The 19128-nt window shown below is 35.0% G+C and overlaps 1 protein-coding gene across 1 annotated transcript in view; it reads left to right on the top strand.

Moving 5' to 3' along the window:
* Positions 1-11973, top strand: part of LOC128984939 (lysyl oxidase homolog 2) — a 103243-nt gene extending 91270 nt beyond the window's left edge. Inside the window, exons 9-10 of the mRNA XM_054404311.1 lie at positions 9146-9398; positions 9930-11973. Of these exons, the coding sequence (XP_054260286.1) occupies positions 9146-9398; positions 9930-10052 (376 nt within the window). The 3' untranslated portion in view covers positions 10053-11973. The remainder of the gene's footprint in view (positions 1-9145; positions 9399-9929) is intronic.
* The last annotated feature ends 7155 nt before the right edge of the window (positions 11974-19128 follow it).

Raw genomic sequence — 19128 nt, 5'->3', positions numbered from 1 at the left:
GATTTATTTACAATAACAGAAATGTGTAAGATTAAAATAAATTAATGTGTTGCATTGTCCATTTAAAGTTACATCATAGTAAATTAAAATTCCACTGAAACTTAAACAATAAAAGCCGAAATTAGTTATAAAGAAAACACGAGTTTCCTTTATATTGCTTTTACAATCGAAATATACATACTGAGCCACGGCTCGGTCCCCCGGTACTTTTCATTTTAAATATTCAAATAAATTTGATTATTTTTAATGTTTTATGAAACGTGACATAGCAAATTTCCACGGAACTTTTTTTGTCGGCTACTACTTTATTTTATTTTTTGGTCAGGTTAGTTTAAAAACAGTGGATTCTGTATACAAAAAGTGAAATGTTCTAAATCATATTTTTTTTTTTTTTGGCTTATGTACGTAATTTAAATTGTACGAGAGGGGCTTCCCACCGTGCCGGATTGCGCCGTGCGGGCATATTTTGATCCAGTGGCGGGTGTTTGGTGTTTTGAATAAGAATACTGAATTGCTCGTTTTAAGATCGTATCATTACAAATCCTATCATTTTAAGATTTGCTTACACTTACGAGAAATGCATTTTCCATTTGTACATTTCTCAGGTACAAATTTTATGAAATAACGTACATTATTGCGTTGTTTGACAAGTAGCTGGGGACCAAGCTTTGTTCGGGAAACTTTACACTTTGAGAGTATTCCTTGGTCAATGTAATGCTATCCCAAAAATAATAATTTGCGGTATTTTTTTTCTTGACATTTAACTTCTATTCAAATAATAATATCATAGTTTACTGAAATGATGAGATAGAAGAGTTTTTAAAAATTTGTTTGGTTCCCCTAAATGGCCGAAACTATAGAAATTACCCAGTATTTTTCACGCTGAATTCAAAGAAGGCTATTAGTAGTATGAAAATCTTCCCACCTTCCTTCCTTTGAAGTATTAGTCACTGCAAGAGCTTGGACTCGCTCCAAAACCAGAACCGAAACGTTTAATTTACCCTCAATTTTTAAAATGTAATAAGTTACAATTTTCCGGAAACTCAGGACACTTTCTGACTGAAAATAATTACGGTTGATCCTTGTTGGTGAGTACCAAAAAGGAACCTTAGGTATAAACATGGTTGTATATCCAAGTTTGGTTGTCCTTGATATTGCACTATTTCATTGACACTGACAAATTAGGGCTAGGCTGCACTTTAAGTTAATTGGAAGTTTATTTGATATCTAGTCCTAAGCTTATAGCCATCTTAAGGCAAACATAACCAAAACCTAACCACAGACATATAAATATAAGTGATATAAATATAAACACTCATCCTCTGTAGGCCTAAAGCTACCTATCTATATTTTTTTGGGTTAGGATTAGTACTTTTTTGAGAGAGTGTCATTATGTACTGAGCACACTTAGATGATATAGGGTATCAGTGATTTATGAAATTATTTATTTATAAAAAGCAACCTAACGGAGTTACCTTAATGATGCACACAGTATTTAATACAAAAATTAAAGCTTATGCCTATGTATATTAGTTTTAAAACAGAGTAGAATAAGGCGCCTATAATCTAGATTAGGCATTGATTAGTGTTTATAAACTAAACATGGATGAACCACTAAGTCAAGCTACTAATCCAGTTGTTCAGGCTAGGCTAAACTGAACTCTGAAAGCATCCATCTCAAAACGGCCACAACTTAAGAACAGATCCTAGAATTTGATTTATTTTAAACTTTATTTTTCTGAAATAGATAGCTAAACTGTCCAGTGCAATCATCTCACACTGCAAATAGCAACACTCAAACTTAGTTAGGTAAGCTAGTGGTAGGTTACAACTAATTATTATCCCTGTGACCGATTCAGTGTAACATCTGACATCAGTCAGAATCAGACGACATTATTGACAACGACACTCGTCGTGTCGTTTCTTTAATTTACGGTATAATATAGTATAAAACATCTAGCATATCCATAATAATGTTCTACCACTGCACCTAAACAGCAGAAAAAAGCAAATCACCAAATTCAAATCACCAAGATTCGCACAATATGACAAATTATTTATACATTTAAAACAGTATATCTTCTGTGCCAGTAGTTAATGCGTGATTGAACTTCAAACAAACAAACAAACACACAAACTTTCACATTTATAATATTAGTAAGATAAGATGTATTAATTAAATATTAATTACTAGCTGTGTGCCCGTTCTACGCACGGGGATCCTCTAGTGGTCAGTTGAAACCTTCCTAAATAAAGAAAAACTATTGGTTTGCATATTTTCAGATATGCTAGCCAAACTATTATATACAAACAAATACAGTATCTGACAGTTTCAAGTAAAAAAAAAATGCGTAATAGATCTATGAGGGGTACACTTCCATGATTGTAGGACAACCTTTCCCAGGGTCTCCTGGCCAAGGGTCGGTCGTAAAATATTTCTGCGGGGGCGGCCAACCTGTCCCAGGGTGCATGGGTTACCTCCCGCTATCTCCGCGTCCCGCTATCTCCGTGTACCGCTATCTCCGAATTTCAGAGTGACCCCTATAATCCTCGGTTACTTCCTGCTTTAAGACTTTCCGTTCAAACCTAACCTAACCTAACTTAACTTAACTTAATTTAACTTAACTTAACCTAACCTAACCTAACCTAACCTGACCTGACCTAACCTAACCTAACCCACGGGTTAAATTTTCATCAAATCTTCCATCCACGGGGCTTCGCAGCCGTGGATGCAATGACAGCTAACAACGCAGTCAGTGACTGGATTATAAGGGTCACTCAAGAATTCGGAGATATCGGGACAGATTTGGGTTCGGAGATAGCGGAACGCGGAGATAGTGGGAGCACACGGGTGCATGAGGATTAGTGCTGGGACAGGTTGGCCGCCCTAGCCAAAATATTTAATGGCCGACCCTATACTAGTAGAACCTGGGACAGGGGTTGAAAGTAGGTAATCATAAGATACCAGTACTTAACTGAAGCATGCATAAAATTGATATTTCTAGGCTGCAACATAAGCTTCGAATACAAGTAACAATACTTTTAAGGAATATCTTAGCGTTTCCGGAATCAAACACCAGGACTACAAATCAAACACGGAGAACACAATATGTTGCAGGGACTAAAAAATTAATTGTCAGCTTGCTCATTGCGCTTCTTAACAATCAAGTCATTGTGAAAACCTTGGTAAAGTAGGCCTATATTAAGTTAGTGAATGTAGGCTTTTTAATTTACTTTTAATTTACGAAGAAAGTTAAAAAAATGAGTTTTTAAAATTCCTACGTAATTATTATAGAGAATATTGTAAAATGATGTAGTTTGCTTGTTTATGGATATATTTTGATATATATTTATTGATATATTTTTTACTTGGCAAATTTATTTTTTTACGAGGCTATTAATATTTTACAAAAAACACTTTATTACCCTCCCTGTAGCAAAAAACCTAGGTACTTGTTAATCCTAATGTTATTTAAATAGATTTAATTTAAAATCCTACGAGGCACACGGAAATTAGCTTAGTCTGCAGGTATGCATGGCGAGGTATTTATTTGCTACTTAAATTTCATAGGACACAACTTCATAATAGATACGTTATTAACATTTTGCATTTATAAAATTGATAAGTATGACGATTTCATAGGTGTTTTAACAGATTAAGATCTTATGTCAACTTACTATTCATACTAGTGTTTCTACAATTAACAAAATTTATAATATAGAGGATACGTGAATGTATATTTTACAGAATAACAAGTATGTTGATAATGAAGTAGAAATGTTATGAATATGCACCAAATGTAGCATTTTTTTATAAAATTGAACATAATTGAATAAGCCACTCACAGATTGTGCTACGGCCTATACACCACCTGTCCTTAGTTATTGGAAGTTAGTGATATATTTCATTTGATAAAAAAGATGCTATAGCTTACAATAAGTCTTTCAAAACTTCAAGACCTAAATAGCTTGTATTAGGTCTACCGTATAAAAGAGGATAATATGAATAATACGTCTAATATAAAATGTGTTTACAAAATCAATTAAGATAAATTGTCTCATTTCCATACAAGATCTGCATTATCCTATTTTTATGTTAATTTAAAGTTTTAAACGTCATTAGTGCAGTCAAACGTTTTGAACATTACACACGTAAAATAGACTTAATATTTTACTGTGGGACGATAGTTATTTGTGCAACTAGTGAGCAAAGTGAGCAATTGACTCACTCGAGAGAAATCCTTACTTACGAGCCGTAGGCGAGTGAGGAATGGTTTCTCGAGTGAGGCAATTGTACTTTGCACTCGAGTTGCACATTATATTTTTCCTACGGTTACCATAAAACAAATAAATTAGTGAATAAACGTAACATATTTTTACACAGAAGTGACTTTTAATATAACATTTAATGTGAAGTGACAAATACAACAGTACAACAGCTGACCAGCTGATTTACAGCCAGTGCTGCCAACGTATTTCGCGCGCATACAACCTTGTCTGCATGTTACGCGCTCACTATTTCGTGCGTTCACGTTGCAAATCTGGAGTGAGACAAAGTAATTAGAGTGAGACAATGTTAACATTGTCTCACTGATGAGCGAATTAGCCACTTTGCTTTCTCAAATCAGTGAGAGAACATGTACATTGTTAAGTAACTGTAGGAAAAATATATTTAAACACTGTTTAAAGTCATTAATAGCTCACGTTTCTAGTATATTTAGATAATAATTGATTTGACTTTTTGTTCGATTTTTTCCTTTTTCAAATCGCATAAAAAAATATCACAAATAAAATCCGTAAACGCTAACAATTCCTTAAGGGAAATAATATTATCTTCCAGTGCATCGCAGTGCAAATGCTAGAAATATAATCCATTGCATCCCCTGTCACCCATCGTCAAACTCGATGATAATCCTGGCAGCAGGGGCGGCCAACCTGTCCTACCCCGACCCCTCATTAGTGATGGGAAAGGTTGTCCATCCCTGCAAAACAGGCCAGAAATTCGCAGGTCAATTTTAACCCTGGGAAAGGTTGTCCGTTTCCCCACTTCCATATCTGTTGGCACAAACAACTAAATTAGTAATATTGATTATTCGATTGTTTAATTCCATATATCGTTTGGTTAGTTAGGTTAGGTTAACCTTACCTAACTAACCAAACAAAATATAGTTAAAATACTATACCTCAACCTCGCCATTAAACATTCAGGTTGGAAATTTCACTATCAAAGGTGCTCTTGGCCTGTCCGTACGGAACACTGAGTTATATGTGCTACCAACTTATGAATAATTGTTTAAGCCTACGAACCCAAGAGATGGATAATTGGTCTGTTGGACGTATGGTCCAGCGAGCAGCACATAGCGTTGAGAAGACACATTAGAAACACGATTTGAGCATAATCCGTAAACCTCTGTTACAATCACCCACTGCAGTTGTCTCTAAACACTTTACACAACCACCATTGAAGTGCCGTCAACGAGTTGAAACCTTATATGTAAGCTATTGGTAACGCTTATGTAAAAAATGTAAGTTTCCCAGGCATATAGAACACTGAGTCAAAGTCTTTTCCCCGGGTATAAACCCAAAACTCGATAGAAATTCTATACACAAAGAAGCTCTATTTTCATTTACGGTTACCCTACACATTATTGCACTTCCGATTAATTAAATCCGTTATGTAAGGAAAAACGGTTTTAATCCAACTTGGTTTGGATTTGCTTTTGAAACTTGATCTGAAATGATTGCGGTATTTGTAAACAATATTCAATGTAAACATATCAGTGACAGCTAGAGAAAAATAATCTTGATCCGAACAGCTGTTCGCTATTTCATATGATGATTATGTGATAAACATTGTGAGAAAACTTGACAAAAATCGCACAAAATTGGGTTTTAAACGTCCGTAAGTTTTTTTTACAAAGTAGCGAGGCCATATTTTAATAGCTAAAGACACTTTCGCCAATCCAGTGAATACATTAAAATGATTCGAGGATCTTGATAGGTACTCTCGTTTTCAGGAGAAGGCCGCGTAAAATGGCCTTTGGACCGTGACAGACGGAAGATAGACAACAACGGAATTGAGATAATAATTGATGATTGAGATAGTAACGGAATTGAGATGAAACTTTTTTCGGATTCTTGAATGTTTAAAACGTAAAAATAATCTAAAAGTTGATGATTCTGAGCAATGTACAGACAAAACTCTAATTTTATTTATATAGATTAGTACCTGTGGTGATTTTTATTAGAAATTTATTGAAGTAAATAAAAAGCAAAGTTAAAAACCATCTGACCAGTGTTTTAATTTAAAAAGTACGTAGGCCTATTTGATTGGCTTTGTTTTCTGAACTAAAATATCTATTTCCTGATCTATTTTTAGTTCCTGTTTTCGAAACATAATTTGGCAAAACAATTATTTATTCATTAAACAACTTGATCGAAAAATATTTTCTAAACATTGGAGGACAATTAAAAAACTTTTGAATTCTAATAAACCTAGCTGCCGTACCTGTGTTTTACATCGGAGAGGATTTTGAAGAGAAAAAGTTTGATACACGTCACATATTTCAAATCCCACTCCAAACACGTCATGTTAATACGTTTACTTCCTTAAATTAAGAAAGTCACAATCTCCAATTAACAGGCTCGTAGCAAAAATTAAAAGTTTCACAATTCGAATAGTTTCTACCTTTTGGACCGCAAAATCAAAGAACTTTATTGACAGCATTTAAAGCTGACTTCGTTAAACATTCTGTTATCTACATTCTTCAAAAATGTAAACATTGTGAAACTTTGGAATCCCATGGGGCGTAACTCAAAGAAAACACGTTAAATGTAATCGGTATATTTGTTAACCAGGTACAGGGCTACCTCTTGAATTGATATAGATAATAAATCGAAAAATAAAGAAATATAAGTTGATTGATTATTGGCTCTTACAAAAGGGTAAACAATCAAGGAACATGATTTAATTAAGTAACCACACATCACTGAGTCTATATCTTCATTCTTTCTTGTAAAAATCGCTTTGATTGTGGCTATATAAAATAGGGAAGTAATATTTCACTGTACAACGAGCTCAAAAGCTCGAGAACCAGCAATAAGATGGAAATAACCGGCAGAACCTTTAACCATCCACTGGCTCGCTAGTCGCTACCCCAGGTCGGTCGGTAGTCGGGTAGCCCATCAATGGAACCCGTTAGGCTCGCCCCTACCTCTCGCCACAAAAGAGACAAGAATTTTGCCTTGTTCCACACGCCTTTGATTGTTTGAGGCGGGAAAACTATTTGTGTGCTACGGCCCGCGCAACACAGGATATTGTTTTCGTTTTAGTTGGCCTTTTTCCAAGATGACCGTGACCGTTAACTTATTTTATGGACTCCCTTGGAGAATAATTCAAAACTACAAAGAACATTTCTAATCCCACAGTATACTAGCTATTTAAATTATAAACACTTTGGTGTTTGAAAAATATTTTTGGACGATAAATTTTGCAGCTTTTTGAAATCATCCAAGATGGCTGCTTGCCTCCAAGGACTCAACAATAGGCCTAATTGTGCTACTATAAAGCAATAACGTCCCACCTTACGCTTGCGAATTAGTACGGTACATATTTGTATCCACAGTTGCCAGGACGACTATTAAGACGACCAAAGATTACATTGACATTTAGGTATTTAATCTGTAGAATAGTAATTGTTAAGTAATCTTGAAGACAACTAATTAAAATGAAGTGCGAAAGATGGGTTATGAGAGTGCTCAATGCCTGAAGCATAATCCATTTGTTTGAGGTGCGGATTTTCAAGCTTGTAGAACAAATAAATATCACAAAGTAGAAGGGCAGGAGTGAAAGTGACTGAAGTGACGGGATACCCGGGTGGATTTTCAGTGACTGGATTCCAGTGGTATGCGGTAAAATATATAGTGACTGGCTTAGCAGCACAAATTTTACGTGACTGGCTTTCCCATGCAAATGCGGTGGTGACTGCATTAGCATAGCATTTTTTACGTAATTATATTTTAGTATTTTTAAGAAAAAAAGAGATATATACGTTCAGATATGTCTAGGCTTAAGATATTTACCAACATATATTATATATATATCATAGTCTTGAAATATATTGGGGGGTGCAACTGACTGACTTCCAGTGTATATTTTATGTGACTGGCTTCCCGGGCGCGGCCGTGTATATATTTATATATGATATATATATATCATATATATATGTGAGTGTGTGTGTGTGTCCATCCGCACGATAAGTTGAGTAATTTTTGTCCGATTTTGATCAAATTTGGTTTGAAGGTGTAAGGCGGGATAAACTTGAATGAGTTCGCGAACCAGCATGATCGGACTATGGGAACGGGGGTTTATGGGGGGTTTTATGGGGTAAAAATAGGGTTTTCCTATTTTTGACCCTAAAAACACAAAATTTCACAATTTCTTTTTAAACCATATTATGGAGAATAAGTCAGCTGCTGTAGTTTGCTTGTTTATGAACATATTTTGATCAAATTTGGAAAATACAGTAATTTCTTACTAAAACACAGTACCTTTTAACATTTTGCATTAAAAAAAAACTTATCCCTGTTGCAGCAAACCTAAGTACTCATTAAACTAATTCTGCTTAATAGGGAATAAATGTGATATTTTTAAGGAGACATTTTAGTTTAAATCCAATCAGGCAAATGGAAATTCGCTAAGTCTGCAGGTTTGCTGTGGCGGGGGTATTAATATATAGATTTGTCTATGATATTATGTTGTTCGTTGATATTTTTGTAGAGTAGAATCATTGACTATTGGATACATCAAAATGCAATGCAACATACTGTATTTACTATTACATTTTTTTTGTCCTTGATGCTTTGATCATATTAGTTATGTCTGCCGTCTTTAATGCTCAATTTCATCTGTAAATTCAATAATATATGTAGGCACTAAATATATAAAAATTATGTTTTATTTAGGCCTATTATTAAAAAAAATCCTTATTGGCAATACTACTTATACGAGCTAAATTAATTATATACAATTTTTTTGCATATATATTATTTGTGTGCTCCAAACATTGAAAGAAAGACTAAACATAGTTTCATTCATGTTACAACACAAAATTTACAATTGGTTTGAGTGTATTTGACTGCACAGGCACTACCACAGCATGGAGGTGTTTGCCACATTTGACATTGTGGATGTGAACAACGTGAAGGTGGCCGAGGGTCACAAAGCCTCGTTCTGTCTCGAGGACAACGAATGTCTCCCAGGGGTGGCTCCGGGCTACGTCTGTGCCAACTTTGGGGATCAAGGTATCTCCGTAAACTGTAGCGACATCTATCGCTACAACATCGACTGTCAGTGGATTGACATCACGGAGCTCAACCCCGGCTTGTACACTTTCAAGGTGAGAGACAAGACAGCACTGTGTCAAAGATTGTCAGCAAAGACTTGAAAATCCATAATTCATTGCCTTTTATATAATTCAACTCATTACGCCAATTATTATTCTATAGATTATATTAGGCTACACAATTAACATGGGGATGGAATGTATGGTTCTACAAATTTTTGAGTACTAAAACCAAAGGCTTATTAATAATTTATTAGGGATTTAGTTGCATCTTTTCTACTTCATTATTTTTTTATACTGCTAACAGCCACTTAAATGATTATAAATACTGTATTGTCAATGTCTTGAAAAGAACTCACGTAACGTACAACATACAAAATGTTTCAAACTGTGTTTGTCAAAACTATTTTTCATGAAGCTTGTCAAATTTTGATAGTTAGTTGTAATTCAATCATAAATGACTAAATAATATTTCAATCAATTACGATCTTCCCGAAACGGGGGTAGGTCTTACCATGAGACCTAAGGTAATGGCTTATTCTTTGTATAGCGAAATTTTGCTAAAATGTATTTTCATTGTTGCAGGTAGCAGTAAATCCAGAGTTTAAAGTGCCTGAACAAACATTTGACAACAATGCAGCTGTGTGCAAAATGTTCTACTCGGAAAGCTTTGTTCGAGTCTTTGATTGTGTTGTGCAAAGACCGTGATCAGTTCAATGCATTAGAATTGAACAGTCAAAACAACTATTTCTTACAATCAAAAAAGAAATTAAGATTACAAATTAAAAGTCTAAACAACTATTTCTTACAATCAAAAAAGAAATTAAGATTACAAATTAAAAGTCTAGCTTGACTTGCTGATGTACCAAAATTAATATACCACTCCCAGGGCCGGATTTAATTATGGCGCCACTAGGCCCAATAGTCTTTCCACCCCTTAGACTGGTCAAAATTACCTCCCTATAAACCTTTAGTCTAGGTACTAAAAAAACTACATACACTACACGTTAATTAATTCTAATTAATTAATTAGAAGTTTTAACTCTACTAGCCTGATTTTCAAAATAATTTCCCAAGATATGTTTACTTACGGCTATTTATTTTAGTTTTTAGGTAGCCTATTAAAGCATTTTTATTTTATTCTCATGGCTGTACACCCCTTGGGAGCTGCGCCCATAGGCCCGGGCCTATTAGGAAATCCGGTCCTGGCCACTCCTAAAGGCTGTTTGCAAGGATATACTGATAGTTTAAGCACAATAAGATTACTCATGCTACACATATTTAGTAGGAAGAACATCGATGGGTTTATTCTCTCTATCGAAGGTTATATACAAATAGAGGACTTGTACAACAAATAGATTTCACTTTGTTCTGGTCAATCTATTGAATAGTTAATTCAGTCCTAACCTGAGACATTAGTTCTGATATGTTGTAGATTTAATGTAAGTACTATCTTTTAAGCTATCATCACCTGATAAAAGGCATTGGATCGTCATATCATGGTCTGCCTATTATATTATGAATGATTTGTTTTTATTATATAGGTTATATAGAAAGAGGTTACTGTCCACTTACCGAACCTCTTTTAAGAACACAAAACTAAATAATAAAATAAGTAAACAAAAATGTAAACAAACAAACTATATTGTCAATTGCATTGGCCTTGCATTGGCATTGGATTTGGTTGTTCACTAAATTAATCGAATAACTTTAACTTCCAAAACATGCAAGTAGTAGCCCTTTGGAAATCAGCCTGTGGAGCAGAGCCCTTAGGGAGTTCGTCCATATCAATACTTTTCGGCAAATCTGCACACTCTGAGCTTCATTTTAAAAAGCCATATGCCTATATTTTCACTTGATAAATGGCCTTAACCGTTTACATAAAATTTGATTGTATCACTTTAATAATATAATAGATGTTAGTATGCCCCATACCTGTGTAATTCTACACTACTTGTAAGCCACACATTATTGGCTATTTTATCTACAACCGTAATTGTTTATAATGTTTTCCTAAATAAAATCACCTCTACTTTATCAACAATAAAGTACTTTGTTGGAACAAAAACCAAGTAAAATAGCTTTTATGTTTATTTAGCTAATTTTACATAGATAAAATTAGAGGTTCCTTTATGTATTTTCACATAGCTTTAGTATTTCTTTACGGACTTATATTTGAGTTTATCAAAAGTGTTTGGTCAGTTTGAAGTTTGGGTAACTACCAGTACAGAATCTGATGTGCCAATTTCCAGACTGATCTCCGAATAATTTTAATTAATAGCTAAATAGACTTATACAACTAAAGGCACATTTCTACATTGTGAACTTACATTTAAGAACATTTTACAAATCTATTTAAGACTTTTGTTTAAATAATTGCACAGTTACTTTATTACACAAACCATACAATACTCTTTTTATTTTTTTTTTAATGGTAAGTTAATTACATAAGAATAATAATCGTTGGTTTTAATGTAAAACTGGAATAAAACGCTTATCCTGAAATATGCACAAAATAACAACCAAACAAAGCATTTAATTTGTAATAGTCATTTGAAAATATATTTTAATAACTTGTTATAACATTTATACTTCTTACATGTGCAACAATAAATGAAATATAATAATAAACAAACATTAATGTCTTATGAATGAATTCTTATTTACCATGGTTCAGCTTATCTAACCTGCACAGTTTTTTTTCACAGTATCTGGGTTGGGGTTTCTTTTAACAAATTTTCCTATAAGGAAGTAGCTATTAGCGTAGGTGGCACGGTAAGACCTGGACACGGGACCAGGTTCATTGTGATGTCCCTAGAGGGAAAAAACACAATTTGTCCAAATGTTTATTATATATATATATATTATACAGACCGGTCAAATTTGTTGGTGTAAGTACAAAGTAAATTAAATGTCATGATGCTTATAAGAGGTTCCAAGTCTAATAAACGGTATGAGCAGTCTGACACACACTGTACTTTCTCCCAGTAGCTCGTAAAGTGGTGGGAGTAACTAGGTATGTGATATTACATAGAGAAAATCACAAAATTTGCAATTACTTTCGAACCGTAATTGTTTCAGCAATGGGGGTTGCACTATTTTGTTTAGAATTATACGGACCATAACAAATTAATTTTAATCAAACCCGGCTCTTTTACAAAAATGTTTTATGGGAAAATGACATAGTTACAACAACATTTTAATCATGATTTTTACGGAAGTGAGATTTGTACCATTTTGCTCAGAAATTAAACGATTATCTTCTGTACTAATATATAAAAATGAGATGGTGTGTGTGCGTGTGTGTGTGTCTGTCTGTTACTTTATGACGCAAGAACCACTGAACCGATTGAAATAAAATTTTGTATGAAGGTTGGTTATATACCTGGTTAACTTCTAGGCGTATTCCTGTTATTATATTTCCCTTGGGCTACGAAACATGGGCTTCCAAAGTTTTTGAGCGGAGCGAGCGAAGCTCTTATACGTCGACTCTTATGCTTTTCCTAATACGCAAACTCCTCCTAGACGGCTGAATCAATCGTTTTCAAATTTTGCATGGTGATAAAGACCATATCGGTGAGTGCCAACATCTATATGGCGTTAAAAAAATCTCTCAGGAATCCGCCGCACTGGGTCTTAAAGTTTCAATGTAATCCTTATGGAAGCAGTATTTGACACATAAACAAAGACTGTGCGGTGTTATTATAAGATTAAGAGTAAAAGGTCGAGGGTTTTGGTATAAAAGATTTAATATATGAGAGAAATAATGAGAGCATGTTATTATGAGAGGTGATTCCCGATGAATGAATCCAACAATGGATAATGGTCATATGATGGAATGTTAAATACAAAGGCATTTAAAGTAATAGGTGAATCAAAGACAACTTGACTGAACATACCGCCCCCTTTGAACCAACAAGGTTCAACAAAAGAGAAAATGAGAAAATCAAAAAATATAAACAGCTTTTTATGAGAATTGACCAGAGTGGGGTGAAAAATTATTTAAAGAATGCAGCTAATGGTATGAAGACACTTTGAATGATGGTCTTGAATGAGGATCCAGCTGGTCTGTAGCTAGGAGGAATTGGCGTAGCAAACAGGGTCTACATTGAGGTTTTCTTTCTTGAAGTTCCACTTGAAACAACGCTGATGAGGGGTCTTAAAATATTCTTGACTCCAACGGCAGCATAGGCGTTGGGTGATGTCTTGAGGCAAATTATGAATAAGAGGTGAGATCTTTGTTGGGTCAGGAACAGTTGTCAGAGAAGATTTGATAAGAAAATGGCCAGGAGTTACAGCTGTCAGTTTCGAAGGTTTTTAGTTTGCTACTGCTTCTGTTTGTTCTTGGTTGGAGTGATTTCTGTTATCAGCCATACGCTTGGTAGGCTTCAAGAAATGTAGGAGTGTGTGATGAAGTTTCAAACAGGTCTTACAAGTATTAGTAGACTTGCAGCGTTTAACAAACTGATTACCAAGGCAATTTGTGCAGCGTTTTAAGTCGCGTACAACTTTAAGCCTTTCTTGAGGGGTTTTACTATTAAAGACAGGGCAACTGTATATTTTGTGATTTTTATGGCAGCAAAAACATTTCAAATCATTTGAAGTACATATCAAAGCCATAGGAGGATGTTGAAACTGAATTGATTCATCAATTTGACGTGGAACTTGGTGAGGGTTGGATATTTGGAGAGGAGCTACTTGTGGAGCGTGACAGAGAGAGGCATCTTCACTGTTGTTACAAAAGTCTTTAAGAAATTTAATTATTTCACTTGCTTGAGGAAAATCAGAAGAATTTATGCGTTTTGATTCAAAAACTTGACAGAGGTTGGAGTTCATTTTTCGTAAGATCAACATACTTAGTAGGTAGTTGTCTTCCATGACATTATAGTCAAGAACACTAAGAGCTTGTTCATTTTCATTGAACCCATTTAAAAATGATCTGAGGTTTTTGATGGATTTGTCAGTTATATTGGGCAAATCGACAATTTTACTGAGGTGGACAGAGATTAGCCTACGCTTCGAGTGGTATCTTTCCCGTAAAGCATTATAGGCTACTGTATAGTTGCCAGACGAGATCGGTAGGGATTTGATTAGGTGTAAGGCTTCGCCTTCAAGTGAACTTATCAAGTACTGGTGTTTTTCAACAAGGGATAAGCTACTGTTGTTGTGGATAGTTGTATCAAAAATGTTAATGTAGGATATCCATGTTTTAGTGTCACCATTGAAGGACTTCAGTTCTAGCTTGGGCAATTTTACAACGCTATGAGTAGGCCTAGAGGTTGGGTTTGATGCTACAGAGTTATTTGACAAGTGTTCATCATTAAAGTTCTGAATTAAAAGAGAAATTTCAGTTTGAATGTTAATTGAGAGTTCTGATATGTCGTTCTGGAGCTTTGAAATAGCTTCTTCATTGTCAGAAAAAACGTTAGTATTGTCATCAACATCAAGAAGCTTATCAAGGTTAGCTTCAAAATTGGCAGAAATTGTTTTAGCTTCTTGCAAATAAAGGTTAAGTTTAGTGGTTTGAGCTTCTGTTATTTCTGAAGGACATGATTGAATATACTCACTAATGGTATTTAATTTAGTTAATTGCAATTTGCATCTATTAGAAAATGTTGAAAATCTCATTTTGAAAGTTAGGCCTAGATCGTTCAATGAGTTCAGTAAGTAGTCGAGATATTGTAATTGGATGGAGTAATTAGAGGATGAGGACAACTGAGGAATAAAATCAGGGTTTCTTTATTATTTTCATGTTGATAATGCTTTATTTTGATAACTTACGATGAGATGCGGTGCGTTGTCTTCGAAGTACAAACATAATGTGCGGTGTAATTATACTAAAAAGAGGAAAAAGTCGAGGTTTTGGTATAAAGAGAATAATTTATCAAGAGAAAAAATGAGTAGCCTATGTTGTTATGAGCGGTGATTCTAGATGAATGAATCCAACAATTGATAATGGTCATATGATGGGATGTTAAATACAAAGACATTTAAATTAATAGATGAAACAAAGACACTTGACTGAACATACCGCCCCCTTTGAACCAACAAGGTTCAACAAAAGAGAAATTGAAAAAATATAAAATGTTTATGAGAATTGACCAGAGTGGGTTGAAAAATTATTTAAAGAATGCAGCTTAATGGTATGAAGACACTTTGAATGATGGTCTTGAATGAGGATCCAGCTGGTCTGTAGCTAGGAGGAGCTGGTGTGTTTTAACAAACAAGTTCTACACATTGAGGTTTTCTTTCTTGAGGTTCCACTTGAAACAACGCTGATGAGGGGTCTTAAAATATTCTTGACTCCAACGGCAGCATAGGCTTTGGGTGATGTTTTGAGGTACATTATCAATAAGAGGTGAGATCTTTGTTGGGTCAGGAACAGTTGTCAGAGAAGAGTTGATAAGAAAATGGTCAGGAGTTACAGCTGTCAGTTTCGAAGGTTTTGAGTTTGCTATTGCTTCTTTTTGTTCTTGGTTGGAGTTATTTCTGTTATCAGCCATAGGCTTAGTAGGCTTCAAAAAATGTAGGAGTGTGTGATGAAGTTTCAAACAGGTCTTACAAGTATTAGTAGACTTGCAGCGTTTAGCAAAGTGATTACCAAGGCAATTTGTGCAGCGTTTGAAGTCGCGTACAACTTTAAGCCTTTCTTGAGGAGTTTTATTATTAAAGACAGGGCAACTGTATATTTTGTGATTTTTATGGCAACAAAAACATTTAAAATCATTTGAAGTACAGATCAAAGCCATAGGAGGATGTTGAAACTGAAATGATTCATCAATTTGACGTGGCACTTGGTGAGGGTTGGATATTTGGAGAGGAGCTACTTGTGGAGCGTGACAGAGAGAGGCATCTTCACTGTTGTTATAAAAATCTTTGAGGAATTTGATTATTTCACTAGCTTGAGGAAAATCAGAAGAATTTATGCGTTTTGATTCAAAAACTTGACAGAGGTTGGAATTAATTTTTCGTAAGATCAACATACTTAGTAGGTAGTTGTCTTCCATGACATTATAGTCAAGAACACTAAGAGCTTGTTCATTTTCATTGAACTCATTTAAAAATGATCTGAGGTTGTTGATAGATTTTTCATTAATATTGGGTAAATCGACAATTTTACTGAGGTGGACAGAGATTAGCCTACGCTTCGAGTGGTATCTTTCCCGTAAGGCATTATAGGCTACTGTATAGTTGCCAGACGAGATCGGTAGGGATTTGATTAGGTGTAAGGCTTCGCCTTCAAGTGAACTTATCAAGTACTGGTGTTTTTCAACAAGGGATAAGCTACTATTGTTGTGGATAGTAGTATCAAAAAGGTTAATGTAGGATATCCATGTTTTAGTGTCACCATTGAAGGACTTCAGTTCTAGCTTGGGCAATTTTACAACGCTAGGAGTAGGCCTAGAGGTTGGGTTTGATGTTACTGAGTTATTTGACAAGTGTTCATTATTAGAGTTATGAATTAGAAGAGAAATTTCAGTTTGGATGTTTATTGATAGTTCTGTTATGTCGTTCTGGAGCTTCAAAATAGCTTCTTCATTGTCAGAAAAAACGTTAGTATTGTGATCAACATCAAGAAGCTTATCAAGGTTAGCTTCAAAATTGGCAGAAATAGTTTTAGCTTCGTGCAAATAAAGGTTAAGTTTAGCGGTTTGAGCTTCTGTAATTTCTGATGGGCATGATTGAATATACTCACTGATGGTATTTAATTTATTTAATTGCAATTTGCATCTATTAGAAAATGTTGAAAATCTCATTTTGAAAGTTAGGCCTTGATCGTTCAATGAGTTAACTTAAGTAAGTAGTCTAGTTATTGTAAATGGATGGAGTAATTTGAGGATAAGGACGACTGAGGAATAAAGTCAGGGTTTCTTTATTATTTTCTTGTAGGTATTGATTTATTGTTAGAACTTACGATGAGATGAGATGAGTTGTCTTCGAAGTACAAACATAACCTTACTTTTGAGTTTCTTGACGTTTGACGTTGCGATGCGATATAGACGAAATGAAGTCGAGTCGAGATGAATGCGGAGCGGAACTAGCAGAACAGTAGAACGATGACGATGTTGAACACTTGGAATGAGAGGAGTGTGGACTGTTGTAGCGTGACGTAGATGAAAAGTTCAAAATGGCGATGCGGTATTAATTGTCCTTGGCGGCTTCACGTTGGATGAAATACGTTCAACCGAGACATTTAAATTAACTTGAAAAAGGTCGCACTAATGTATAATCCGGCTCGAAGGACCAAAAATGTGCGGTGTAATTATACTAAAAAGAGGAAAAAGTCGAGGTTTTGGTATAAAGAGAATAATTTATTAAGAGAAAAAATGAGTATGTTGTTATGAGCGGTGATTCTAGATGAATGAATCCAACAATGGATAATGGTCATATGATGGGATGTTAAATACAAAGACATTTAAATTAATAGATGAAACAAAGACACTTGACTGAACACATAACCTTACTTTTGAGTTTCTTGACGTTTGACGTTTGAAGTTGAAGTTGTAGACGAAATCTAAATGAAGTGATGAATGCGGAGCGGAACTAGCAGAACGATGACGATGTTGAACACTTGGAATGAGAGGAGTGTGGACTGTATCGTGACGTAGATGAAAAGTTCAAAATGGCGATGCGGTATTGTCTTTGGCGGCTTCACGTTGGATGAAATACGTTCAACCGAGACATTTAAATTAACTTGAAAAAAGTCGCACTAATGTATAATCCGTGGCTCGATAGGACCAAAAATGTGCGGCTCGAAAGGACCAAAAATGTGCGGTGTTATTATAAGATTAAGAGTAAAAGGTCGAGGGTTTTGGTATAAAAGATTTAATATATGAGAGAAATAATGAGAGCATGTTATTATGAGAGGTGATTCCCGATGAATGAATCCAACAATGGATAATGGTCATATGATGGAATGTTAAATACAAAGGCATTTAAAGTAATAGGTGAAACAAAGACAACTTGACTGAACAAAGACATATGATCGGCTGTTGACTTTTGAATGCACTGAGCTATAATTCTAACTGGAGGTAGCACTGAATGTCAAAGATGGGTGTCGCCAGCCGCCATGTTTGCGTGAGGTGGGTGTCCATAAGAAGCCATATTATTGCTATAACTATTATTATACTTGGCTTAAAATACCTACTTTGTATGTTCGCCATTTCAAAGAAAATTATTAAAGTATTAAAAGTATTCAAGTATGACAAAAATACTCACTGCTATACCAACCTAGTTATAAGAAGCCATGTTATTGCTATGGTAATAAAACTTACTGCTATACCAACCTAACAAAATCAGCGACTCGCTTTTGACAGACTTCTGCCATGGCAGTGCTACCTCCAGTTATAATTTTAGCTCAGTGTTTGAATGAAGTAGAGAAAGAAATAGCTGATAGCATTATTCCACAGATATTAGAATAGAAACTGTATGGATCATAAATATAATCAAATGACGACACTAGCTTGAGGTCCGTGACGTATGAAGTGGTGAAGGAGGTAGTAAAGGTGAGCCGTCTGGAGTGTGGAAACTGTTTATGACGATTAGATTAAGGTATCTGCATTCCTAAAATTCTATGGGAAGGGAGGAAAACAGGTCCGCGACGTAGGAATTGCTGAAGGAAGTTGTAAAGGCGAGCAGTCTGGAGTGTGGAAACTGTTTATGACGATTAGATTAAGGTATCTGCATTCCTCAAATTCCATGGGAAGGGAGGAAAACAGGTCCGCGACGTAGGAAGTGGTGAAGGAAGTAGTCAAGGCGAGCTGTCCGTAGTGTGGGAACTGTT

This window comes from Macrosteles quadrilineatus, unplaced genomic scaffold (assembly GCF_028750875.1).
Source record: "Macrosteles quadrilineatus isolate MER2022 unplaced genomic scaffold, UCM_ALF_1.0 Scaffold_1__1_contigs__length_201487025, whole genome shotgun sequence".
Lineage (NCBI taxonomy): Eukaryota > Metazoa > Arthropoda > Insecta > Hemiptera > Cicadellidae > Macrosteles > Macrosteles quadrilineatus.
The sequence above is the reverse complement of the archived record's forward strand: the minus strand, read 5'-3'. Positions and strand labels throughout refer to the sequence as shown.